Below are 27,010 nucleotides of genomic sequence, written 5' to 3'. Positions count from 1 at the left end.
TGCTCGGGGTATAGGGTAGTTCTGCCATAGTCTGGCAAAAAAAAATCTGAAACACTAGAAGATTTGATCGTCAACTTTCTGAAGTGTAAGACGTTGCATCCATTGTTTTTGTATCAACAATGAGGGAAATCGTTCACATCCAGGCTGGCCAGTGTGGTAACCAGATTGGTGCCAAGGTAAATATCCGAAATTATGCATAACTATCAGAATGAACCAAAATAAGCAGGACTGGTTTAGAAATAAAAGGTTTAATTAAAAATGTCATAAATTTTCTTGGATGAGAGGAAGCAACTAAAGTCCATGACTACTGATTTACGTGTTGAATTTGCTAACCTTACATAAAACAAATTACTGTACACAGTAGATCAAGAGTGGCAGCAACACACACCACCATCCATCCATCCATCCATCCATCTGCTGCTTATCCGGGGTCGGGTCGCGGGGGCAGCAGCCTTAGTAGGGAAGCCCAGAGTTCACTCTCCCCAGCTCCTCTCGATGTGGAGGAGTGGCTCGACCTTGAGCCCCCCCTGGATGACCGAGCCTCTCACCTTATCTCTAAGGGAGAGCCCGGACACCCTACGACGAAAGCTCATTTCACACACCATTTTCACAAATATTTGCCCACATTTTCACTTTTTGGCAATTTGTTTAATGAACTGAACATTTATGATTTTGGAATATGGTTGGAAAAATGTAGTCCAAGAGTCAAACCCCGAACCTCAGAAATGTTGAATGGACCTGCTTTATTACCATGTGCTCTCCCATGTTCTCCATCTAGGTTTAATTAATATATACCCATGTCTTAATGTATTGCTGGGCAGCATGCTTACTTGTACGCTAATGTGTGATTTCTATCTTGTATGTGTATGCAAATCATTTCATGCTTATTTAAATTATCTTAATGATAATTCAAATAAGAACTCCTTTCCTACATGTTTATTCTCGAGCTACAAAAAAGTTGTGCCATGTTTGGCTCTACAGAGCAACAAAGTTCACTTTGGAATCAGGTTGTGGGTGTAGTATCAATGACACATTGTGAATTTGCTCTCAATAAAGGTTTAATCTTGTGATTCAACTGATTTTGCAGTTCTGGGAAGTGATCAGTGATGAACATGGTGTTGACCCGACAGGGACGTACAATGGAGACAGTGACCTGCAGCTGGACAGGATCAACGTTTATTATAATGAGGCAACAGGTCCTGACAAGTGATTGTTTAATACGTTCGGACCAGAATTTTCCCACTGGGTCATCAATATCATACCATTGTTATTCTTTTCCTCGTAGGAGGTAAATATGTACCACGAGCGGTTCTTGTGGACTTGGAACCAGGTACCATGGACTCTGTGAGATCCGGGCCCTTTGGACAAATATTCAGACCTGACAATTTTGTGTTTGGTGAGTGATTTTAAATTATCTTCTGTATCACTAGACTAGAATGGTGAAACATCAGATGCTGATACGTCTGTGTAAGCTCTCAGTCGTACAGGAGTGGTCCATCGATGAGAAGGTTTCTTCAGCCGTCATCTGTACAAAAGTGAAGGTTTCGGACGTTTCGCCTCCTATCAAAGAGGCTTCGTCAGCGAACTAAAGTCTGACTGGTCGTATCGGCCCCATTTATATATCCGATATATAATTTGTTTAATGAACTGAACATTTATGATTTTGGAATGTGGTCGGAAAAATGTAGTCCAAGAGTCAAACCCCGAACCTCAGAAATGTTGAATGGACCTGCTTTATTACCATGTGCTCTCCCATGTTCGTATCCGATATATAAATGGGGCCGATACGACCAGTCAGACTTTAGTTCGCTGACGAAGCCTCTTGGATAGGAAGCGAAACGTCCGAAACCTTCACTTTTGCACAGATGACGGCTGAAGAAACCTTCTCATCGATCAGATGCTGATGTGCAAAAATGTCAGCGCATCATTTCAACCATATATTCGATATATCACCGCATGCAAGAGTGGCCCCAGTTAGATTTGATAAAAGGATGGTGTTCCAAGCATGTGAAATGTGAACTAGTCGTACATAATCTGAACATTTTGTTTTTAATTTTCTCCGTTTGATTTTATCAAGTGGTTGCATTATTTAAAATCATCTGCCTCCAATGAAATACAATTCAGTGAAATGAACATTTTTTTTTCCAGTGTGGGTCATTCACCTGATTTGAGTGTAGGTCATTTACCTGACTTCCGTGTCCACTCATTGACAATGTGAGTGAGTGAACGTAGTCAACTGCTCCCAAAGTCAACTGGGCCAGGCTGCTACTCCCCGCAACACTGAACAGGATAAGCAGTAACTAGAAAATGGATGATGAGGACTGTTAAAGTGACAAAAGTCTCTTTCCTCCATAGGTCAGAGCGGTGCTGGGAACAACTGGGCAAAAGGTCACTACACTGAGGGAGCTGAAGTGGTGGACTCGGTTTTGGATGTGGTACGCAAAGAATCAGAGAACTGTGACTGCCTGCAAGGGTACCAGCTTACACATGCTCTCGGAGGTGGGACTGGATCGGGCATGGGAACCCTGCTCATCAGCAAAATTCGTGAAGAGTACCCCGACAGGATCATGAATACATTTAGTGTGGTGCCCTCCCCCAAAGTAAGCCGCCCCAGTAATATAAAGTTATGGCCAATGATTCTAAATATGCACTTTTGTCTCCATCAGGTGTCAGACACTGTGGTTGAACCCTACAACGCCACGCTCTCCATCCACCAGCTTGTTGAGAACACAGATGAAACCTACTGCATTGACAATGAAGCTCTCTACGACATCTGCTTCCGCACGCTGAAACTGACCACGCCCACATACGGAGACCTCAACCACCTAGTATCCTCCACCATGAGCGGCGTCACTACCTGTCTGCGCTTCCCAGGCCAGCTTAACGCTGACCTCCGTAAACTGGCTGTCAACATGGTACCTTTCCCTCGATTACATTTCTTCATGCCAGGCTTTGCTCCGCTGACCAGCAGAGGGAGCCAACAGTACCGAGCACTCACTGTACCCGAGCTCACCCAGCAAGCGTTCGATGCTAAGAATATGATGGCGGCGTGTGATCCGCGTCAAGGCCGCTACCTAACAGTCGCTACTGTCTTCCGTGGGAGAATGTCTATGAAGGAAGTGGATGAGCAGATGCTCAACGTCCAGAACAAGAACAGCAGCTACTTTGTCGAATGGATCCCCAACAATGTCAAAACGGCTGTCTGTGACATTCCTCCCAAAGGTCTCAAGATGGCTGTCACCTTCATAGGCAACACCACAGCCATCCAGGAGATGTTCAAGCGTATCTCTGAGCAGTTCACAGCCATGCTGCGCCGTAAGGCCTTTCTGCACTGGTACACGGGTGAGGGGATGGATGAGATGGAGTTCACTGAAGCTGAGAGCAACATGAATGATTTGGTGTCTGAGTACCAGCAGTACCAGGACGCTACTGCTGAGGATGAAGGGGAAGGGGAGGAGGAGCAAGATGAAGACTAAAGCTTGAAGATAATTGCCAGTGTATCCATTGACAAATGAAAGAACCAGAATTGGCTGGTGTGCAGTGTAACCGTGGATATTTTGTTATCCTTTGAATAAAAAAAATGTTAAACCATGTCATTGTTGCTTCAGTCTTCATTTTCAGTGTTATCCTTAAACCACCATTTTTTAATTGATGTCAGTCTCCCGAAAGTCAAGGCCCGCGGGCCAAATCCGGCCCGCCACATCATTTTTTTCGGCCCGCGAAAGCAAATCAACTTGTTAAATTCCATGATGATTGCTAAAATCCGAGCCAAAATTTCATATTTTTGGATGTCAACCACAATAAAATCATTATTCTTGACTTCAGATTTGAAAACGAGTTGTTCATTAATTTGTTGTGTGCTCTATATGTAATATTTGAAGGGATTTAAACATTCTAATGGGTTCCCCAAATTCATAACTGCCCTCGAGAGGAAACCATAACTACAATGTGGCCCGCGGATGTGTTGCTTTGTGTAAGCGGGTTCGGTAAATGATACAACTTCTAGATAGAGTTGAGGTTCTTTATTAGGACGGCTGTGTTGGTTGGAGGGAGAAGGCAATTGACATGTGTGGCTCTCGTAGGCTCTCATCAAACTGACTTGCAGCAGCGCGCATGCTCCTTTGATCTAAAGCCAGGCATCACTAGTAGAACATGCAAATACAATTTGCTCATATCATTACATCTCCCTTTCTTAATTGAATTCTTTACTTTTAACAAATGTAATTAATTTAATTATGTCAGTAATTAGCAAACTTAAACTTGAATAAAGTATTGCTAACTTTTGCAACAATAAATGAAACATTCACATCATTTTTTTTCACCATGATCACCACTTAGAAAAACATGTTAAATGACTTAGAAAAACATGTTAAATGGTTTCAATCAGTCTCTCAGGTGGTTTCACTTTCCTTGAGGATTTTCGGATAGCATGTCCTGGATTTAGAGGTGTTACAACAGTCTCTGTTACAGTCTCTGTTCGTTGACTTGCTATGGTTGGTTCTTTGAGAAGATCTCGGCGGTTTCTTCTTAAAACAGCACCTTCCTCTGTCTGAATGTTGTATGACCTTGGTTGGACCTGACGCAGAGCAGTCCCTTTCTGTGACCATGTGTCTGTTTTGTCTTTGTACCGGACTTGGTCACCGGTGTGTAGTTCAGGTAGGTTCCGTGTTCCTCTGTCATGGTAGAACTTTTCTTTTTGTTTCTGTTGTTCTTTCATCTTCCTCACTTTCTCCCCTTCCTTTGTCTTTAGCAGGTTTTCCGGGATGGGTAAGTTGGATCTCAGCACGCGTCCCATGAGTAGCTGGGCCGGGGACATACCACACTCGAGCGGCGTTGTGCGATACACCAGCAAACTCTGGTAGAAATCCGTTCCACTGTCTGTTGCCTTGTACATCAGCCGACACCCCTGGCTTAGCACATAAGCCTCAGTACAAAGCTGGAAGGTTCAATCCCGGCTGGTCTTCCTATGCGGGTTTTGAGTGTTCCCTGTGCTATGGGAAATGCATAGGTGTGTGAATTGTGTCTCTCCCCTGTAATTGGCTGGCAACACGTTCAGGTTGTACCTCACCTGCCTGATGAAAGGTGAGATCAGCTCCAGCTCACCCCACAACCTCTATAACTAACAATGTATTGTCACAGCAAGATCAATTATAGGTAAATCACTTAGCAAATTATTTCGGTTATTTTAGAAAGTCCTGTTGTGAAAGATAGTAATGTGCCCCAACTGCTGAGGCTCTGAGGCGTGTGCTGAGTAAATGTGAAACAATTTGTGAAGTGCGATTTGTGGACCTCTGAAGATTCCCTGTGGGGGCCCAATGTAGCCATGAGGGGACACAGGCCAGTGTATTATTGTGACTCGCGAGACGGGAGTTCTGCGTCATCACCCACTAGTACATTCGCTGGTCATTTGAAATAAAATGGTTCACAGAGACGACAATGAGCTGACGGCTGACACAAACACCCAACACGCATCTTCAATCGGCATGCCTGTCAACCTTGGCTAATAGCTGCTCTTATAAATTACAATTATAATTCCCGTATAAAAGTTGCGGTACGCCATACATTATTTCAAATGATAAAACCGCGAACACAAGCGGAAATGCAGACAGCTCACCACGCATGCGCAAATTATGCTTTTATCAATCCGACCGTACCCAGCAGTAAAAAAAAAATACGATTGAGGATTACTTTTGCTGGTTTCCTGTGACAATAGTACCAATCGGTGGCAGCATTGTCGTGGGCTACCAGCAGTTGAGACGAACTGGATTATTTGAAAACAAAATGGATTTAGTAAAATCGGGTCACATTTTTTCCCGTATAAAGTTTATTGTACACCTTACATTATTTCAAATTATTAAAAAAACGGATAAAATATGGGGAAAACGTAATAGTTGACAGCTATGAATCGAATTTGTTCTGCATTGTATGCATCATTCACAACGAAAAATAATTAAGAGAACATCCCCTCTGTCTACGATCATTTTGAGCAGATCTCTGTTAAAAGAGTACACATTACAATAACTTGTGAGAATATATAATGGAAACTACTGTGACAATAAGATGTATCACTGGTTTTAATGTACATGTATTCCACTTGTTGATATTTTAAAAGGTGAAATGTAAACGTTGTTCTAAAGAACCAACAGAACACCTTTCCCATAACAAAAATGAATGAAAGATGTGTCTTGTTAATTGCTTGTGTGTCAATGTCTAAAGTAAAGCAATTATTATTTCAAGTAATACACACAGTCATTCACATAACTCCCTGCCTTCATCACTGTCTGTCGTGACATTTATTTTCCACACGATGACGCAGTAGAGCAAGTGAGGCCCAATGATGCATCGGCCAAAAAGTAAACCATTTGGGTAGAAGGCCTCATTCCTTCGATAAGGCCTCATTCCCATCACTATAGTGAAAGACTAGTTAATATTTGCAATGATTTCTCATCCATAGCGAATTTTAATTGCAAACGTTTTCTCCAGTTACCACAAGTGTGTGGTAAGTGAAAACCACTTGTCATCTTGAATGGCATCCAAGGTTCATTAGTTTGACTGGTGGCAGCTGTCACCGCACTGCTCAGACAATAAGTGGCATGTGGCTCCACACAACGGGTAGAGTGGTTGATCCACTTGGAGCTTAGCCATGTGTGTGCTGGAGGTATTTTTGTGTGTTGTTGGCTGTAGCTTGCTGGTTCCTTTCACAGAAGCTGCCTTTTCCCCAAGTATTCTTCCTTTTCCGTATGAAATGGCCAGTGACTTCAATGCCATCTTCAACCCCTGGAGCGCACGACTCCCTGAATTTGGCAGGCTAGATGATACTTCGTCCATCATGAAGGCTGTTCGTATTTATTGCGATGAGCGTGACCTAATTGTACTTGTCAACAAGAGACTCGCCGATGTCCCCCTTAACCGAGATGAAATACAGTTGGGTGATGGCTGCTACAGTAACAGTGAGCTACCAAGCCAGCTAATGTTTGCGTACGGCTATGATCAATGTGGAACACGTCATGATGTGAGTTGATTCAAGTCTGATTAAATTAGAATTTGAATGAACTGTTGAATAAATATTATATGACAGGTGGAGAACGGCTTGGACGTCTTCTCCAACTTTCTTCATTTCAATCTCAGGAAAGACTCGAACACAAGGCTCACCACCTCTACTGTGCACATTTCCTGTATTCCTGATAGGTACTGTATCCATGTTAGATTTGAGTGGACATTTAAAAGCATCTGCGTGTGTGTGAATTTGTAATTTTACTGACTTGCTACATGGTGATTGAGTGTTTAGCACATTAGTGTAACAGTGCTGAGGGACCATGTTCAATTACAACTCTGTCCCTCATGTGTAGTTTGCATATTCTCTCTGGTTTCTTCCTGCATTCCAAAAAAACATGCATTGCAGGGTGCTTGAACACACCAAATTGTCCCTCAGTGTAAGCGTGCCATGAATGGTTGTTTGTTTCTATGTGCCCTGCGATTGGCTGACAACTAGTTCCGGAAGTCTCCCACCTACTGCTCAAAGACAGCTTTGGTATGCTTCGGCAGATTCACACCCCCCCATCCCCCACCCCCCAACCCCATGACACTTGTAAGGCTAAAGTCGCTCGGAAAATTGATGTATGATGGACTTACCATATGTGCACAGCCAATTAGTCGATTAAGTTTTTGATATTAAAGTGCAATGTCTCACCAAATGTTGCTCTGATCATGCTAAAATCTGCTTCGAGCCGTTCAGGTGCATAGTAATTATATAAATTGAGTTGGGACATTTCTGACCCCACCCCTTTGTAAGGTTAATTGACTTCAATGTGCTATTGTGACAGACTTGTTCATTTGAGAATGTGATTTAAGTTTTCTCTATTGAATTTGCTCAATTGAAAGAATCAAGTTTTTTTTTATTTTTTGAATGGGGTGGTGGGGGTAGAATGTAGATGCTCATCAAATGTAACCATGCTTTTGGGGAAGTGGAAAGCCAGCAGCTTTAAACAAAAATTAGTCTTCTTGCTGGCAGTAAATAATAAATTTCTTCCAGGTCAAAAGAACCAATGTTGCCCAACTACACACTTGCTGATAAGAGCCAAAGGTTCAGCATACAAGCAATGGATCGTGAGTGTAATACAGAGATGGCAGTAAAATTGCCATCAGTGTTGAATCCTGCAGCACATATTTATCCTGCAGGCTCATGGACAAGTGCAGCGGAGTCAAACGTCTATATGCGAGGCCAAATCATCAATGTTAGAGTGTCTGCTAAAATCGGTCCACAACAGCAGCTCTTCATCCAGTCGTGCTTTATCTCAGCAACTCCTGAGTTTCACATCAAACCCAGGCATGCCATCATAATGAATAAAGGGTGAGGAATATTTAACTTTTTGCTTGCAACTTTTACATTGCCATTGGAAATCATATGAATTGATGCTGATACTCTTTCTAGCTGCACAGCACCACTTGGTAATCCTTATTCAGTCAATTTCCTCGACTCTGACTTTTCAGAAGTGAAGTTTGTTCTTAATTCCACATATTTAATATCTGAGGTGAGTTGTATTAAAATATCACACAGTTTCTGTTGACCTAATGACTTTTTTTTTCTCTTCTCTAATTGATCCCCTTGAAGCTGTACATCCACTGTAGTGTGCTCACCACAGACATTGGGGTAACAAGTGGCTCGAAATCCTGCACCTATGATGTGGTCAACTCAAGGTCAATGACACATGCATGCTTTCAATTAATTATTATTATTATTATTTTAGAATAATATAAACACTCGACAAGACTGATACTGCGAGTCAGCTAAAATAAGTTGTCTCCAACTGCATAAATGTTAAAAAGGAAGTGAAATTATTCTTGTGAGACGGAGCAGTGAAATGTGTAAATGGCAATTCTTTCACCCCTTGCCATTTATTATTGTTGTTTTTAATAAATGCTTGGCACTCTGCATTTAAATAAATAAACTCCCCGGCTGCACGTTTAGGAATGTGATACTTGATCAACCTTTTTTTCCAGATGGGAGGAGCTTAGTGGCAATGTGGAAGTGTGTCATTGCTGTAACTTCAAGTGTAAAGGCCTGTCCGTCAAGCATCTTTCTGAAGGTCTGTTTGTAGAAGAAAATGAATTCGCCAACAGTCAGACTTAATCCAACTTTTCTCTACAGATGCTAAAGCACTTGTCAGCACTGGCCCATTAATCGTTCTGCAAAGACCACCACCCGCCATCCTAAAACCAATGTTGAACGACATGCAGTCAGATGCTGCCGCACCAGAAGACGAGAGTGTGATTGACAGTTCGCTCTCAAGTGAATTGCAGTGGCCCTCTCCAGCAAGCGCTGTGATAGTTGTGAAGCAAGACCCGGTCTCCAGCCTGACACTTGTGTTACCGACGCAGAAGGACCAAAGTGGCACTGTAAACCACAAAGCATTAAATAAGCTCCCGATTTCCATCCAGAAACTTGAGACGAACACAAATGATACCAAATTTCAAAATGCAGACTTTACCCCGGACAAGCCTCCGCACATCCAAGAGAAAGATGAACTGCGGGGTGATGACAATTCTGTGGAAAGCCAAGAGCGGACAAACTATGCCCAGCCGATACGCCGCTCAAAAATTCAGCTGTCCAAAAGTGCTGATGGTTCCCAAACTCTAAGTTATGAGGAAGCGGTGGTAGCACAAGACAGAGGTGCTTTTACATCAGTTGGAAAAGATGAACGTGGGTGTAAACAAAGGCGAGCACGTAGGGGACTACGTTCTCTTTTTCTGGATTTGTTGAGGTAATTGAGCATATAGCAAACGCCAGATCTGCTTACCCCATTTTTTTCAACTCTCATATGCAACCACCCCCTACGATATTGAATATATGAGCAGAATTTAATTACATCAATAGAAGATCTTTGTATGTTGGTGCTTATTATATTGTTCTTTAATTTCTGTTTTCCTTTATTTCCAGGGAAATTGATAAAAAGGAGTAACTGCAATTCTCCAAACCTATTAAAATATATATTCAGGATTCATTCCTTGTAGCCTTTGCTCATTTGTCCACATAATCTAATTTGTGGTCTAAGTAACGTCATAAATTATCATTGCCAGTAATGTGGTCTTGTTACCTTTTCAAGAGTGTGATGTATTTAATTACCATCTTTTTTCTAATCTCCTTGACAAACTAATCTACATTAACATAAATCTGGTGGCAAGGCTCATCACACAGCAATAATACTGTACTATAGATTTGTGTGCACTGTAATTTGTGTCTAGTATTCCTTTTTAATATGGTGTGCCAGATGACCTGCATAGACTTCACTTTGAGAGTCCAACGAATCCTATAAAACGTTCATGCGGTGCGATTTTAGACAGTATAAATGCAGTTTAAAGTATTTAATGTGTTCATGTAATTTTGTAAAACTTGGTAGGACATTCTGTACCACTCATGAGGGAATTGGGAAGTTATTTTTGAAATGCACATTTAGTTCAAAGCAATTTAAACTTAAAGGACAACCGACGTCTCCGGACAAGTTGTGTCCATAATTTGTAAAATGGCTTCAAATGACTTCTACTGAGCATACTTTACAAAGATTCCACTGCATATAGCTATATTTTACGTTTTAAGACTCGTGCTGAATATTCCAGAAGTCTTGTTTTTGAGTTGGTGACGAGTCCGTATGTGACATCACTGAAGGATTGGATTGGATTTGCCTTTATTAGTCTCACAGTGGAGAAATTTACATTTCACAGCAGCAAAGCGATGAAAGAATGAAAGTAGAAAAACAAAATACATGAGATACATAAGGAACGCCCCTGACTGAAAAAAAGGACACATTGTAGCAGTCCTTCCATCACGTCAATGCTTGTTTGGTCTGAAAACCTCGCGTTGAGCCAGAAGAGCGCGTCAGAGCTCCATGTAAGGAATTTATCAGCCTGTGGAAACGGGCTGATTCATTCCTCACAGGAGGTCGGTGGCCATTTTCTGCCACTTTTTGGGTGAGACATTTCCCCCCAATGTTGCCTCAAAATGGCATGGAATAAATTATTTAATCGATTGCAAACATGTATGCTTTCCTCTTCAGAACTATTTGAATCATATTCATAACTGGATGTGTGACAAGAAAGCATATTCTCCGAATCTGAAGCCATTGTTTTGATTCTCCAACAATGCAAGACGTCTTGGCGTGACGTCACGAACTGGGGGAGGGATTTTCTGAAATGCCCAATTCGCAGCTCAATTTGTTTTGCAGATTTTGGACACTAAGTCATTTGTATTGGTGTTTTGCATTTGAATAAAAGTATCATACTGCGTGTTTTGGGTATTTTAGAGCTATCAAACGTTTTTCTGATGTCAGGAAACAAAAGTGACGTCGGTTATCCTTTAAGTACTTGACGCTTTTCTGTCAATTACTTGTGGTTTAAATCCCAATTAATGTGCAGGACCTCATCAATGATGAAAATAATTTGAAGCACTCCCATATTGTTTATTTTTCCTTTTAAGAATAATATACGTACCGGGTATCTTTTTTTACCAATACATTATCTTCGTCTTCTGTCTGGCAGTGTGTACCTTGCGCTAGATGTCGCTATTGGAACTAGGCCATGTATTTCGCATCACAACTAAAAAAAACAGTGTCTTGATGCGATCGTGGTCCCACACAGACTCGGTGTTGGACATCAACTTCGCTGCCTTGTTGGGTGTGGAAAAGTGCAGTGCTGTATAGGCATCAATGGCTCTCATTTGCTGCGTGTGTGTGTGTGTGTGTGTGTGTGGGGGGGGGGGGGGGGGGGGTTACAATAAACAAGAAGTCTGAGATTAAAACTGCAGAATTAGTTTTGGATTGGATTGGATTTGCTTTATTAGTCTCACAGTTTTCCCCCTTTAAAGATATTTTAATTGTGACTTTGCAGACTTGTGGACTTAACAGCCTATTACAAATCTTGTTTGCACTGTACTAAACGTGTTTTTTTTATCGTTGCAGATTTCCAAATGATTACTGAGAAAGCATTGGGCAACCGTTGTTTTTGTCTTTACATTGTATTTATAAGCGCCTTTCAAAACTCTCAAGGGCACTTTACAGTCGCAGGATAAGAATTTTCTCTGCGGGTGAGCAGCTGTTGGAAGGGAAAGATTACAATTTAAACGTTTGTGTTTTTGGAGAAAACCCAGCTCACGTGTACATTTAACCGTTTGATTAATCTTGAAACAAATTCCATATTTATTTAATAACAATGCCACACGTCTGTTTGGGACGCGCTTTCTGCAGACTACGCATGCGCAGAGAGGTGTTTGCCCCCTCCTACTCCAAGTTTGACCCTGGAGCCATTTCCTCCACTTGCTGCGCACCGTGCATAAAATACTCCTGCAACCCCCATGCAGTCTCTTTCCACGGCCACAAAACCACCGTGAGTGTCGAGCTCACTGTTCTTGAAAAATATTGAAAAATACATAAAAAAATATAAAAATAGAAAAAAACTTCATAAAAAGAAACGGAAGTCTTTAAATTAAGAAAATAGTTAAATAGTCCAAAAAATTGCAAAATAAGAAAAGTGACCTCTAGCCTTAAAAAGATTTCTTTTTTCGTTGATCTTTGAAGTTTCTTTTATATATATCCAGCGCACATTTTGGATCACCCGCTCTTAGCAACCTTTTGAAAGCAAGCTCACTGAATTAGACGCTCGGGATATGAACACATCGACGGGGAGTTATCCGATGGCTTCTCTTTACGTTGGCGACTTGCACACCGACATCACGGAGGCGATGCTGTACGAGAAATTCAGCCCAGCCGGACCAGTGCTGTCCATTCGGGTCTGCCGAGACATGATCACCCGGCGGTCCTTGGGGTACGCTTATGTCAACTTCTCCCAGCCTGCGGACGGTAAGAAAGCCGCTATTTACCCCCAGCATCACTCGCGTAATGACTACAACGCGTGACTTCAATGTCAACCCGTTTCCCGTTCATTGGACATGAGCCAGAAAAGCAATTTTATTCCAAATATAAAGCTCGTTTAAAGACCAGTTCGTACAGACCCACATAAGAATACCCTCATGTCTATACATGGGGTCGGTCGTGACCCACAGGCGACCTCCTTTGATGCTTTTAAGCCCCTAAACCGGTCCACCATATTATTTGTGTGATATGCTAGCGTAGATCAAAGCACTCTAGTCAAGATTGATGATTCCACATGGCCAAGATGTGGCCAAGTTGATCAAGACTCACAGTCATCCTTCTCTCTCTGAAATGTCTTTTATTATATTGACAGTCATGATTTTACCGATTGAGCAGTAATGTCAGGTGGTTGGTTACATTGTGTGCGGGTGGGTAGTAAATCGGGGCAGCAGTCAAGATTATTTGTATCAGGCTTCGTTGGAACACCTGTCTCAACATATCTGGGCTCCAGTCGGTAACTGAAAGGCTATGGAGTGATCACAACTGGCTCACTTCCAGAAATGCTGGTGTCTGAAACTGTAAAATGAGACTGATGAGACGACCCCATTTGTTGTCAGGCGTGTACTGTGTACGGCCGGGGGTGGGGTTTGGGGGAGTAGCTTTTGGGCAATTCCGCGTAGTCCCGGCACGTGTTTGCTGCTTTTATGGACAACCAGCATTTGACTTGTTGACAAAGACTGTTGAGTGGTTTTCATAGCAGGTGAAACCCTATTGTCAAAGCTGGATTCTTGAGATCAAGGCTCAGAAGACCTGGTGGTCCAAACATTACAATTGAATACAAGGCGTGCCAAAAAGATATATTTCAAATACTGAATACAGGTTGTCCCCTTCAAAGAAATGCCTTGCCTCCTTCAAGATTTCTGCAATGTCATCAGCACAGCATTCACCACATCTTCAAAACGGGCCTCTTTGATAACTCCCTTTGAGCTTTAAAACTCATTGTGTGAGTGTGGAGGTTGCTCAGCACAGCAGCGTTCTTTCTGCTCGCGTGAGCAGGCGTGATGTCATTCCACAACTGTCACCTCTTCTTGTGCACTGAATGAAGCAATTGCCATAAGTGCTCTTTATAGACTGCCGCTTGATCAGCTGGCCCACATCGAAGGGGAGACTCATAGTTTTTGGTTTGGGTTTGAAACACATTTTCCCCATAATCAGCCCTCGATCTTTTCTGCCACACTCTGTATGTCTCTCCCATTCAATGGTGGAGAATTCTCCGCACACGCACCACGCCAGCACATACCTTTGAGGACCCCTCTCTAAATATAGAACATCTCTCCGACCTGCAAAAAACCTGCCAGCACTTTAACAAGTTCTTTGAAATGACGAGACAAAATGAGAGAGAATTTATTCTTTCAGTTTGATTCGGTGGCCCACTTCATTTGGGGGGAGACAGCAAGTATTGTTGTACTCAAGGAAAATTTCCTGTTTAAAACAAAGATTGAGGTGACCAGGCCAGGCACGTTTGACAGCTATCGCACACTTCTGAACATACGGTTTGTGAAGTACAATTGCGAGCCAAACTGCTGATGCCAGCAGACGCAAGGCAGCTCTGTTTTGTTTACCAGACATTTTTTTCTTTTGCAGGGCTGCCTGGCCTCTGTGTGTGTTAATGTGGAGTGACGGAACAAAAGCATGTTAGGCCTATACAACCACACGGACTTTGGAATCCTGTTCAATGTTAAGAGTGAGATTATGAGTTGAATCTCAGTGTACTCCAGACAGTAGAAAGTGATTTCAGATTGCGTAACAAACGGTGGTGTTTAATGCAAACAGATGTCATCTTCACACCGCGGCTTGCGGCTGCTGCCGTTATCAGAAGCCCAGTGTACTGTCCCACTGTGAGGCCAACTGCACGTGTTGAGCCAGGGAAAAGGCCCATGTGTTCCCGGCTTGACCATACAGCAGTATGTCCCTGAAAAGCACCCCCCCCCCCCCCCGCCAAATCCCCCTACGCACAATTTGCCCTGCTGCTCTGAGATTGTGTGTCAAAATATGCATTCAATGCAGAATTGTAAGCGCATTCTGCATCCTGGTAACTGTACAACAATGGTTGAATGATATTATTTATACTCTTTCAAAACAGGTAATGTGGATAGCTTGATCATTACATGGTCAGAGTTGGTTTCAGGGATGTTGTTATCTATGTTTCCCTGGAACAATTGACAAATTTGCAGAATTTCCATTGTGGTATGTATTCTAATCTCGGCAAAGATCCTGAGGGGAGCCCATTACTCTGGCAAATCTCCTTGCCTGCCTGTCTGTGTGCAATGTGGTTTTCTGTATGATGGGCCACAATAACATCAACTGAATGGTCAATTAAATCTTCAGTTGAAACGACTGTTCAAGACTAATATGTTACATATTTTATTCTGTATTCTGACAAACGTTTTACTCTGAATAATATTTTTTCAGAGCACAAGCAATGTAAAAGAACAGCTTAAATATATGTATTTTGCTTTACAATAAATACATTTTGTGTCCCAATATAATGGCTCAGAAACGCAAGGGACTATCACACATGTTAACCCTTTTTTAATCAACTCATCACATTAATATAACACTTAAAGGACAACCGACATCTCCGGACAAGTTGTGTCCATAATTTGTAAAATGACTTCAAATGACTTCTACTGGGCGTATTTTAATAAGATTCCACTGCATATAGCTATATTTTACGTTTTAAGACTCGCACTGAACATTCAGGAAGTCTTGTTTTTGAGTTGGTGATGAGTCCTCACGTGACGTCAGAAAAGGACCGTCTCCTGACGTAAAAAAAGACGCATTGTAGCGTCTTTCCATCACGTCAATGTATTTTGCTGTACTGTTTTTTTTTAAACTGTGTGTTACATCCAAAAGCCGCTAGCAGAGGGAGTCCAAGCTCCATGGAAATCCCGTTTCCACAGGCTGTTTCATTCCTTTAGATGCTATAAAACGTTTTTCTGATGTCAGTTAAAAAACAAAAAGTGACGTCGGTTGCCCTTTAAAGGACAACCGACGTCTCCGGACAAGTTGTGTCCAGAATTTGTAAAATGGCTTCAAATCACTTCTACTGAGCGTATTTTAATAAGATTCCACCGCATATAGCTATATTTTTCGTTTTAAGACTCGCTCTGAATATTCAGGAAGTCTTGTTTTTGAGTTGGTGACAAGTCCGTACGTGACGTCATGAAAGGACCGCCCCCTGACCGTAAAAAAGAAAATGCCCAATTCGCAGCTCAATTTTTGGCAGATTTTGGACACTTAAAGTCATTTTTATTGGTGTTTTGCATTTGACTAAAAATATCATACTGCATGTTTTAGGTATTTTAGATGCTATCAAACGTTTTTATGATGTCAGTTAAAAAACAAAAAAGTGATGTCGGTTGTCCTTTAAATAAATCAGACGCATACACTAATCTGCATATGTTTTTGGCTCAATGTAGAGACTTTTTGCATTTTGACTTCAAATGACATCAAGAATTAAGTGTATATCAATGGTGCCCTCTACTGTTTACAGTGAAGTATTACGCTCAATTTTTGCCTCAACTGCTTCTGATTTTGTGATTCTCAAAACATGGTACACAAAGTGCCACCCTAAAAAGTATTTAGTCCTCCAAGTACCACTTCCATGACCAACAATAAAATATAGTTGCATCGTAGGCCTAAGTGTTCATAAAAAAGGAAGCCGTTTTTTATTATTAAATAGAATATTTAACCCTTTCATGCACCTTGATATGTGATAACATGATAAATTGTCCACTGTTGTCAACGCCGTACCCGAAGGGTTTAATATTCTTGCAAAATGCAGCACCTTTAAAACATACTTGAGTAAAAAAATACATTCCTTCACCTAAAAGTAAAATTGAAGATAAATAAACACTACATTCTTAAAGATTAAAAGTGAATATGGTATATTAAACTTAAAATTTAAATGTAACTCAACTGCACTTTGATAATATTACCAGTGGTCAAGCGAGGCTGCATACCATTACTTTGAGAACCGCTGTTTGACACCAAGTTGGGCGCACAACAATTGCACACCTCAAGTCGAGTTTTTTTAATATACAGTTGCCCTTAATCAGAAAAAGAGTCTCAAAGGGTTTTGTACGCCGATACCTGATAAAATTGACAATAACAAATTTACTTTTGCGTGACTAATAAAACTTGTGTTTATTGTTGGAATACTTCAAAGTGGTTCTTCACCTCGGTTTAATCAAAATCCATTGGATCTGTCTGAGTCTCGTGCCAGAGGCACAACGGAAGTCAAGAAACCTTCTGCCTTTTGGCGTCACCGAATCGCAGAAAATCTTTGTGATGTGTGTGCCTACATATCTGCGGGAGTGATTCTTTTTGCATATGGTACATCTATCATTGAAGAAAAGGGACAGACTTTGTTGCAAAATTGATCCAGTATGAGATGAAGGCTAACATTCCTGAAGGTATCTCTGTAAATTATAACAGTAAGTCGAATACTAAAATACTAACAGCAGCAAAAACCAGTGTTTCTATGTAAACAAGAACGCAAATCCTGTGTGTGTGTGTGTGTGTGTGTGTGAGTGCGTGCGTGTGTGTGTGCGTGCGTGGGTGTCTGTGTGTGCGTGCGTGTCTCTGTGTGTGCGTGCGTGTCTGTGTTTGTGTGTGTGGGTGTGTGTGTGTGTCCCACGCACCAGCTGAGAGAGCCTTGGATACCATGAACTTTGATGTGGTGAAAGGAAAGCCAATCAGAATCATGTGGTCCCAAAGAGATCCCTCCCTCAGGAAGTCTGGAGTGGGCAACGTCTTTATCAAGAACCTTGACAAGTCCATCGATAACAAAGCGCTCTATGACACCTTTTCTGCCTTTGGAAACATCCTATCCTGCAAGGTAGGTTTTATATGTGTAAAAATACTGTAAGGGACTGTAGATGTATGTACAGGAGGTAGACTTGGACTCTAATAAATTACATATATCCAAACTATCCCACGACACCAGGTTTGACATTGTTAGTGTTTGTTGTAGTATAAATCAATATGTATTGCATTGTATTATACACTAGAATGATGAAACTACCCCCTAAGTAAAGCAACAGAACCCCCATCGTATAATGCAGTGCCATCCATCCATTTCCCAAACCATTTGATTCTCATAAGATTCGTGGTGGGTGCTAGCGGCCATCTCATTTGTCTTTGCGCAGTAAGCAGGGAACACCCTGAACTGGTTGCGAGCCAATCACAGCGAGCACACAGACAAACAACCATCCACGGTCACACTCATACCGAGGGACTATTTAGAGTGTTCCAATAATTTGCCATGCATATTCTTTGAATGAGTGAGCGGAATTGGAGTGCCCGCAGAAAAACCCCATCAGCCCGGAGAGAGCACGCAAACTCCAGCCAGAAAGGCTGGAACCGAAATCGAACCTTGCACTTCTGCACCATGATGCCGACGCGCTAACCCGTGTCACAACCACGATAGAAAACGTGTTGACATTACGTATATGGATTAGCAGGATGATGGAATACTCTAAATTGTCCCGACGTGTGAGTTTGAGCTCAGATCGTTGTTCGTCTTTGCTGCCAACCAGGTCAGGGTTTACCTCACCTACTGCCCAAGACAGTTGGATAAGCTCCAGCATGCCCCAACGTCTCTTGTGAGGATACGCCAATCAGAAAAAGGATGGAGGGATGGATGGATGGATACATTTTGGTAGAAGCATTCAAGTAATGTCATCAAAATGGATCCATGAAGTATCTTTGTGAATGTCAACAAAAAAGTGCTAAACTGGGGAAGGACCCAAGTATTTCTCTCTGTTTCGAACAAGACACTATGTACATTTCCTGACTATCTTCTAGGTGGTGTGTGATGAAAATGGCTCCAAGGGTTACGCCTTCGTCCACTTTGAAACCCAGGATGCTGCTGACCGCGCCATTGAGAAAATGAACGGCATGCTTTTGAATGACCGCAAGGTGTGAGTGTCTCATCCTTTTATCACTTGTCAATTTGTGTATCATAGTCAATGAATCTCGTGCATCAGCCTGATTTCTTCCGTGTGCAATTTGCAAGCCTTAACTGTTCTGTTGTGCACCCGTGTGGCAAATGGACTTTTTTTTTCAGTTGGTGACAAAGTGACAGGACTAATCAACTCATCTCCTTGCGTTCACCAGCTTGAAGATAACCTGCATATTGATAATACCCGACTAAAATGCTGATCTTTTCTACCAGAAACAGTTGGTTGCAGCCTTCTTAGTGCACTCGCTGGTTGCCTGTGTTGCTGTGTTTGTGTGTATGACCACGCTTGTGTGTTTTAGTGATGGATCGAATGCAGAAATGCAATACTGGATGGCAGAATGGGAGAGGTCAACATAGAAAGGTATATATGACAACATTTGGTCCTCCCCGGCTTTCCTATGAGACGTGAGATCTACTGTGAGATTCCTTCAAACCTCTCCATCCGCTTCTTCCTCCTCCTTCTCCTCCTCCTCCTCCTCATCATCATCATCATCCTCATATTGTACCAAAGCGGCACTGAATGAGCAGTCACTGTCAAGCATGTTAACATATCTGCCTGCCTCTCGTGGTATTAACAGTACTGTAATATATTTTGTCATGTTTGCCCCAGCAGCCAGGATGTGAAATCGCTGTGTTTTCTGAATGGTGACTATTCTGTGTTTGGAAAGGTCACTTCCTGATCTTCAACTGGTTTTGGTGTATATAAAAAATAAAAATGAATGTCTATAAATTGTCTGATCCCAGTGAGGTTTCCCAGATCATTCAAGGCTGTTTTAAAAGAGTGTGTATCCGTTGCTCTTTCTCCTTCTTCAGGTTTGTCGGTCGCTTTAAATCTCGCAAGGAACGTGAAGCTGAGCTTGGGGCCAAAGCCAAGGAGTTCACAAATGTCTACATCAAGAACTTTGGTGACGAAATGAATGATGAGCATTTGAAGGAGCTTTTTGACAAATATGGTAAGATTTGGCCCTGCCCTCTACACACCTACATTGATCTGTAAAAGCTGAACACAATGGAAAGCTCCTTATGAATGAACATTGTTTTCTTTGGGCCTGGTAATTGGGCCCTCTTATATCCTATAACGTCTCATATTGGTAAAGTAGTAATTATAAATCCCATCGTTGGTGGAAAATATAACAAATTTCAGGATGTATTTTGTGGTCTGTACTCACAATCCCATTTTTTAAAGTTCATTTGTGTTTGTTGGGGATCATCCAACCTTTATAAACTTGTCTCCAAGCACTGGGCCACAGTCATACTGGAAACTGGACCTTCAGCAAATGGTTCCCACAAAGTTGGAAATACAACTGTCCAAACTGAAACATACACATTCTGGCAGTGTTGATGGATCTATCTGTAGAAGATACGATTTCTGTAGATTTAGTTTCACAATAATACGCAACTATATTTATAATTTCATAAGTATCTGTGGCTAGAAAGCAAAACACTCAGTCTCTGTTACAGTTAGCAATGAGCGATTGCTCATTGCCAACAGCCTCTCAAAATAGCCACACTTTCTTTTTTCGTCTCTCTGTGTGGTTATGCGCTTCTTTCATGATAGTCTTGCCATGTTGCTTTGGTTCAATTGAAAGGAAAAACAGGAAACTAATTTGGATGTGGAGTCTCAACAATAAAACACTGTCTCAGTTTTTTCCATTCTGTCGGTCAGTGTAAGATATCAATTTGCTTTGTTGCAAAGATTTACTGACAGCAATGTTTTGTGATGGTCACCTTCAGTTGCTTTCGGCCATATCTTTAGGTTTGCAGTGAGCATAAGTAATTTACAATTTTGCCAGTTAGCCGCTGATATAAACGAGCAAAGACATTTCTGTTCAAATCCTAGGCTGTGGGTGCGATTTAGTCATGGACAAGTAAATACAATCATGCATACATACGTACATACGCACGCGCGCACACAAAGACACACACGCACACTCACACGCACACTTACTTACTTGCTTAAGGTTGTCCATCGTGTCCGATGATAACAGTCCAGCTCTACTTCTTGTGAGACCATTTCATGTGACTGTATAGCCCAATCCGTGATCCACATTGCTTGTCACAGGCAGAGCAGGTGAAGGCATTGCCTGGGGTTGCGGGTATTGCACTGGCATGATGTCTCCTTTGACGTTTCCTGGTACGTCGGTCACCTCGGTCTTCCTCAAGTTTCCGTATGCCTTGTTGGAGGAGGTGCCGCCAGATGGAGCGTTGAGCTGCAATGTCCTCCAGCTGGGTCGGGTTGAGGCCGCATTTTTTCATGGCAGTCTTCACCTGGTCTTTATAGCATTTTTTGCGGCCTCCTGCCAGGTGACGGCCGAGATGGAGCTGGCCATAATGCACCTTAAGTGGCAAGCGCTCTTCTGGCATCCTGATCACATGGCCTAGCCAGCGAAGTTCGTGCCAAACTGGTGCAGTTGGTTTTACAGAGTATTTCAGTGTGGGGGACCCTGTCTCTCCAGGATAGCCCAAGGATGCATTGTAGGCACTTGATGTGGAAGGCCTCAAGCATCCTGAGGTGGCGAGTGTACAGGGTCCATGCTTCGCAGTTGTAGAGGAGGGTTGACATAACAACGGCCCGATAAACTGCAGTCTTGGTGTGTAGTTTGAGATTTTTGTTTTGAAAGACTCTCCTCCTAAGTCTGCCAAAAGATGTTGATGCCTGTTTGATCCGGTTTTGTATCTCTCTGTCGATGCTGCAGTCGTCATAGAGAAAGCTGCCCAGGTATTTGAAATAGTCCACTTTTGCTAGTGGCTTATTGGCGATGGTGAAGGTTGGTGGATGAACTGGAGGAATGGATGCCCACTGACAAATTACCTCAGTCTTTTCCACATTGACGGAGAGGCCCAGTCTACCATAGGCATCTGCAACAGCTGAGAGACTAGCTTGTAGTGCTTCTGGTGTGTGGGCCACAACTGCACAGTCATCTGCATATTGGAGTTCGATGACTTGCTCTGATCTTGCTTTCGTGACTGCCTGGAGCCTCCTGATGTTGATAGATTTCCATCAAGCCGGAAATCTATGGTAACCCCACTGTTCTTCTCGATCCTCTAATGGAGCAACAGTGTCACACACAGGAGGAAGATGTTGAACGACTGGTGCGAGGACACATCCCTGGCGTACACCAGTCTGCACCTTGAAGGGTTGTGATTCATTGCCACCGATAGTCACACGTGATGTCATCCCATTGTGAAATTGGCTAAGGATGTTGATACATTTCTGTGGGCATGCAATCGTTAGGAGAATATTCCAGAGAAGCTCCCTGTTGACCGTGTCAAAGGCCGTTGACAGATCAATGAAAGCAACAAAGAGGTTCTGCTGCTGTTCCCTACATTTCTCCTGAAGCTGCCGAGCTGTGAAGACCATGTCTACGGTGCTCCTGTTCTTCCTGAAACCACACTGGGATTCTGGCAGCAGATCTTCTGTGATGCAGTTTATCAATCTATGTAGCATCACTTTAGCCAGGACTTTACCACCAACTGCCAGAAGTGAGATGCCACGTCTGTTACCACAGAGGGATTTATCCCCCTTGCCTTTGTAGATGGTGACAATACACACATATACACACACACACGCACGCAAACACACACAAATACACATACATAGATAAATAAATAAGCCAAAGTGATTTGGACAAAAACTGAGGAAGCTGCACAAATAAGTACTACATAGGTCTCAGTACATCTTCAAACGTGAAAAATGTGTTTTGAAACAAAATATATGTTTGAATTAACTTGACAAGGTATCCCTTCTTCTGGTCCTTACACTAATTGTGCTTTAATTCTGCAGGCAAAACACTCAGTGTGAAAGTGATGACAGACCCAACTGGCAAATCCAGAGGCTTTGGATTTGTTAGTTATGAGAAGCATGAGGATGCTAACAAGGTATTTTGGCCTCATGGAAAATGTGTGGAATGTGTTTATTCATCATGACCTGATGATGATGATGATTATGATGATTTGATCCTTAGGCTGTGGAGGACATGAATGGCACGGATCTCAATGGCAAGACTGTTTTTGTAGGGCGAGCTCAGAAAAAAATGGAGCGACAGGCAGAGCTCAAGCGCAAGTTTGAGATGCTGAAACAGGAGAGAATCAGCCGCTATCAGGTTGGCAGGACTCCGTGACACAATAAGCACGAGTAAGTTCAAGATTCTTAAAGACTGTTCTGCTTATCACTGTTATTGGGTGGAATTAGGGAGTTAATCTTTACATCAAGAATCTAGATGACACCATTGATGATGAAAAACTTCGCAAGGAGTTTTCCCCTTTTGGGTCCATTACAAGTGCCAAGGTGAGCGATTCCAAAGAGATGAGATGTAATTGCTCTATAGTTGTGGTAAAGGTTAACCACACTATCTTGTCAGGTGATGCTGGAGGAGGGCCGCTCCAAGGGCTTTGGCTTTGTTTGCTTCTCTTCCCCGGAGGAGGCCACCAAAGCAGTAACTGAGATGAACGGACGCATCGTCGGCTCCAAACCGCTCTATGTGGCTCTTGCTCAGCGCAAAGAAGAGCGCAAAGCTCATCTCACCAGCCAATACATGCAGCGCATTGCAGGCATGAGGGCAATGCCGGCCAACGCCATCATTAACCAGTTTCAACCCACCAGTGGCTACTTCATGCCAACCATGCCACAGGTGCGATCATGAAAACGGAAACTGAGGATGGGTTAGGGGGCTGTGTTTTTAATCCATCAAAAGAACACACGATTCATCTCTGGCTTCTCAAGTACTATATTTTCCAGTGTACAAGGTGCACCAGAAAGCCTTCATTTTCTTGTCCCTGCGCCTTATACGCAGGTGTGGCTTATATGTGAAGTAATATTGACACACGACAGGTCTCGCAACTACTTTCAGCAGCAACCGACCCATTTACCCCTGTAAAAGTAGTAATACGTAACCCTAGTCTCTACTGTAGCACCTTATAATGTGGTGTTTCTTATACAGTAAAGTCTCGTTATATCGATATTCAAGGGAGTCCGAAAAAATATCGATATAACCGGGACTATCGATATATCCGACCCTGTTTGCATGTAATTTTCTCCGTGCGTGCATAGAAATAGTATCGATATAACTGGGACTATCGATATATCCGATATCGATATAACGAGACTTTACTGTATGTAGAAAATGTGTATATATTTCTATATTATATTATGAAAACTTTTCATTCATTGTGGGTGCGCCTTATACTTTGCTGCGCATTACATGTGGATTTTTTTTTTCCAAATACACCATTCATTGGGGCTTATACAATGGAAAATATGCTACCCAGTTCACAGGTCAACGTTATATTGAGAACAATTGTAATAGCAGTACATTACCTTTCAACTTGTGACAAAAATAAACAAAAAAATCTCCTATTTAAGAATAATTAATTGCAACACAGACACACACACACATATAATAATACATTTAATCAGGGGTGAGAATTTTCCACCAATCGGCGGATTTCTGACTTTTTCAGACCAAAGTGACCATTCTCGAGAAAAGCGAGAAAAAAAATGGGGGGGGGGGGGGTATGGGCAGTGTTCCAATCGCCTGTCGTTGCTGTCTTTCAGTTTGACTGCTATTTATTTCTCATGATCAGTGTTGCAATGGATTTCAGGAAAGAAGGTGGCTTTTCTCACCAGGCTTCTTTAAAGCATCAAGCTGACAATTAGTAACTGATTACAATAAGGCAACATGGGAAAAAAGGGTGCCAACAGTGGAACGTCTTAAAAATCAAACCATATTTTCCGATTTTACCAGAATCACTCTTGTGCATTTTTTTATTTTCTTCTCCCGATCAGGCCCAGAATAGAACAACTTACTACGCGCCCAATCAGATGGCCCAAATGCGACCAAATCCTCGGTGGCAACAAGGTGGTAGGGGTCAAGGTGGGCATGTTACATAAACAGAGCACTTTAAGTGGGTTTGAATCAATGTTTTTAGACATGGGTATGATGGTGTCAATCTCATTATTGGTATTTGTGCTCCCAGGTAGTTTCCAAGGGATGCCCAGCTCACTGCGGCAACCGGGTCCACGTACCAACCTGAGACATATGTCTCCAAACAGCAACACACAAGGTCCGAGAGGTGGGTTCTCAATGATCCGAACTGACTGACTGACTGACTGACTGACTGAACATATCATCAAAACATTTAACCCGCCTAATTTACTAAAAAGCAAAATTGTGTGTGCTTCAATATGTGTTTACTCATAACAATGTAAGATGTTACCGTGCAACAATGTGTGATTCCACAGTCGTAATGGGATTCAACTAGTAACTGTGCCAAAGAGTTCAATCGATATGAAGGCCATATAGAAGCAAATACAATGTTAGCTCAATCATCTAATTGTGTGTGCCAAATAAGCCAAATCTAGTATTAGACGGACCAAAAAAAGATGTGCTTATCCTGCATAGAATTGCTTTGAAAACCTTGGGACGGCACTCCTACGAAACTGTTCTTTTTTGAGAGGCAAGCACCAATTATCACAGTGTTCAAATGACGGGGAAAAGAGTTTTGTCCGAGAATACGTCATGACTCCTTCTTGTGACTGGCTTCAAGTTTGGTCAAAAAAATTGTATTGTGGAATAGATTCCAAATTTTGTTGCCATTTAAAAAAACTAACACTATTTAAAATGTTCTCCCTGCTGTCTCTCGTTTTGCCTGCGTTACGCTGGTACCACAACACGTCTCATCTCAAGTTCTGTAAAACACATGATCTGGTGGGTCAACCTCCATGCCTGTTTGAACAGTCAAGTTTGTGACCGATTGGCATGTGCAAGCCTTTCATCGATCAGATTGTCAGGCGCAGGTGAAAATGGATGGCTAGATATTGTGTACTTTTTTTCTTTGTTTTCGGCAGTGTCCGGCCAGAACATTGGTCCTCGTCCTTCAATGGTGCCAGGTCCTCGCACCATGCCGCCGTACAAATACGCTACGGGTGTACGCAACCCAAATCCCCAGATGATGCAACCTATTGCCTTACAGCAGGTCTGATCATTTCAGAAATCATCATATCATTAAAACTCCTCTGTGAATATGTGTCAGGATCTGAAATTGTGTTGTCTTTGTCTGTAATGTGTCCCCTCCAGACTCAGCCAGCTGTGCATGTTCAGGGTCAAGAACCGTTGACGGCTTCCATGCTGGCTTCTGCACCACCGCAGGAGCAAAAGCAGATGCTCGGTAACAATCTGAAGCCTCTAAAACATCCAGCTTTCCACATTAATTTTGTTGATGACTCTCCTCCATACGGTTTCATTGTTCTCAATAGGGGAACGTCTATTCCCACTGATTCAGGCCATGCACGCTAACCTTGCGGGAAAGATCACAGGAATGCTGCTTGAGATCGACAACTCTGAACTGCTACATATGCTGGAATCTCATGAGTCATTGCGTTCAAAGGTTCACTTCCAGTATTTCTTTCATGTTAACATGTGTTTTTTTTGTCTGAAAGGTTGCGCTCAATGATTGATTTTGTTTTTCCTGATACAGGTGGAAGAAGCTGTTGCAGTGCTGCAGGCTCACCAAGCAAAGAAAGATGCCACTCAGAAAGTAGGCGCCATGACTAACACCGGTGCTGCTACCACATCCTGAATGCTTTAATGCAATCGGTGTGTATAATATTTGGTGATAATAATCTCACTGACTGTTTATATCATACATTCCACATTACTGTATTGACAAATTTGGTCACTGTGTGTTGCAGAGCTGATTGAGCTCTGGAGAGCCATGCAAGAGTGGAACCAGACGGGTTAAGAACCGTTATGAAGGGAAAAAACTGAAAAAGGCAAAATCTAATTTGAAAATATACTTAATATATAAAGTGAAACCTACAGGTAATTATTTTCTAAAACTAATAAACTGCACACCAAACATTATGCAATCATGAAGACCTCAAGAAACAACTTCCTAAAAGGAAAATGAGCCTTGAACTTTTTCTTCACTTGAAAGTGTTTGATTCGAAATGGTGGGTTTCTACATCCCATGTTATGATGATGGGTTTGTTGTATTCTAAATAAAAGGATGGTTTATCATTTTAACAATGCTGATTTATTTGATATTGTGGAGTGTTTCTTCTCATTCAAATGTGCCATAAAGGAACTTCACGCAACAAGATTACAGTGGACTCAACTTTCAA

The 27,010-nt window shown here is 42.2% G+C and overlaps 3 protein-coding genes across 4 annotated transcripts; all 3 read left to right on the top strand.

Annotated features, from left to right (window-relative positions):
- On the top strand, nucleotides 1-3,476 carry LOC148893792 (tubulin beta chain-like). Its single transcript, XM_089004175.1, has 5 exons — nucleotides 1-176; nucleotides 1,088-1,196; nucleotides 1,286-1,396; nucleotides 2,356-2,600; nucleotides 2,667-3,476. Exons 1-5 carry the CDS (start codon nucleotides 120-122, stop codon nucleotides 3,474-3,476), a joined length of 1,332 nt encoding a protein of 443 aa, XP_088860301.1. The 5' UTR covers nucleotides 1-119.
- Nucleotides 3,477-6,643: 3,167 nt separating this feature from the next.
- zpcx (zona pellucida protein C) lies at nucleotides 6,644-9,959 on the top strand. The gene is made up of 9 exons (XM_089004171.1): nucleotides 6,644-7,012; nucleotides 7,079-7,188; nucleotides 8,033-8,106; nucleotides 8,179-8,350; nucleotides 8,432-8,531; nucleotides 8,612-8,697; nucleotides 9,001-9,086; nucleotides 9,149-9,761; nucleotides 9,938-9,959. Exons 1-9 carry the CDS (start codon nucleotides 6,644-6,646, stop codon nucleotides 9,957-9,959), a joined length of 1,632 nt encoding a protein of 543 aa, XP_088860297.1.
- Nucleotides 9,960-12,340: 2,381 nt separating this feature from the next.
- On the top strand, nucleotides 12,341-26,921 carry pabpc4 (poly(A) binding protein, cytoplasmic 4 (inducible form)). 2 transcript variants are annotated; one of them, XM_089004170.1, is made up of 15 exons: nucleotides 12,341-12,848; nucleotides 17,570-17,763; nucleotides 18,732-18,847; nucleotides 19,702-19,841; nucleotides 22,673-22,767; nucleotides 22,854-22,991; nucleotides 23,081-23,176; nucleotides 23,250-23,519; nucleotides 24,674-24,761; nucleotides 24,865-24,951; nucleotides 25,736-25,863; nucleotides 25,965-26,055; nucleotides 26,144-26,274; nucleotides 26,365-26,483; nucleotides 26,579-26,921. In XM_089004170.1, the coding sequence occupies exons 1-14, from the start codon at nucleotides 12,656-12,658 to the stop codon at nucleotides 26,464-26,466; spliced, it is 1,869 nt and encodes a 622-aa protein (XP_088860296.1). In that variant the 5' UTR covers nucleotides 12,341-12,655; the 3' UTR covers nucleotides 26,467-26,483; nucleotides 26,579-26,921. The 2 variants fall into 2 exon arrangements, with proteins under 2 accessions (XP_088860296.1, XP_088860295.1); XM_089004169.1 differs by having other exon boundaries at nucleotides 12,342-12,848; nucleotides 24,865-24,960.
- The last annotated feature ends 89 nt before the right edge of the window (nucleotides 26,922-27,010 follow it).

Source organism: Hippocampus bargibanti, linkage group LG09 (genome assembly GCF_051943395.1).
Source record: "Hippocampus bargibanti isolate YZ-2025 linkage group LG09, ASM5194339v1, whole genome shotgun sequence".
In the NCBI taxonomy this organism is placed as follows: domain Eukaryota; kingdom Metazoa; phylum Chordata; class Actinopteri; order Syngnathiformes; family Syngnathidae; genus Hippocampus; species Hippocampus bargibanti.
The sequence above is the reverse complement of the archived record's forward strand: the minus strand, read 5'-3'. Positions and strand labels throughout refer to the sequence as shown.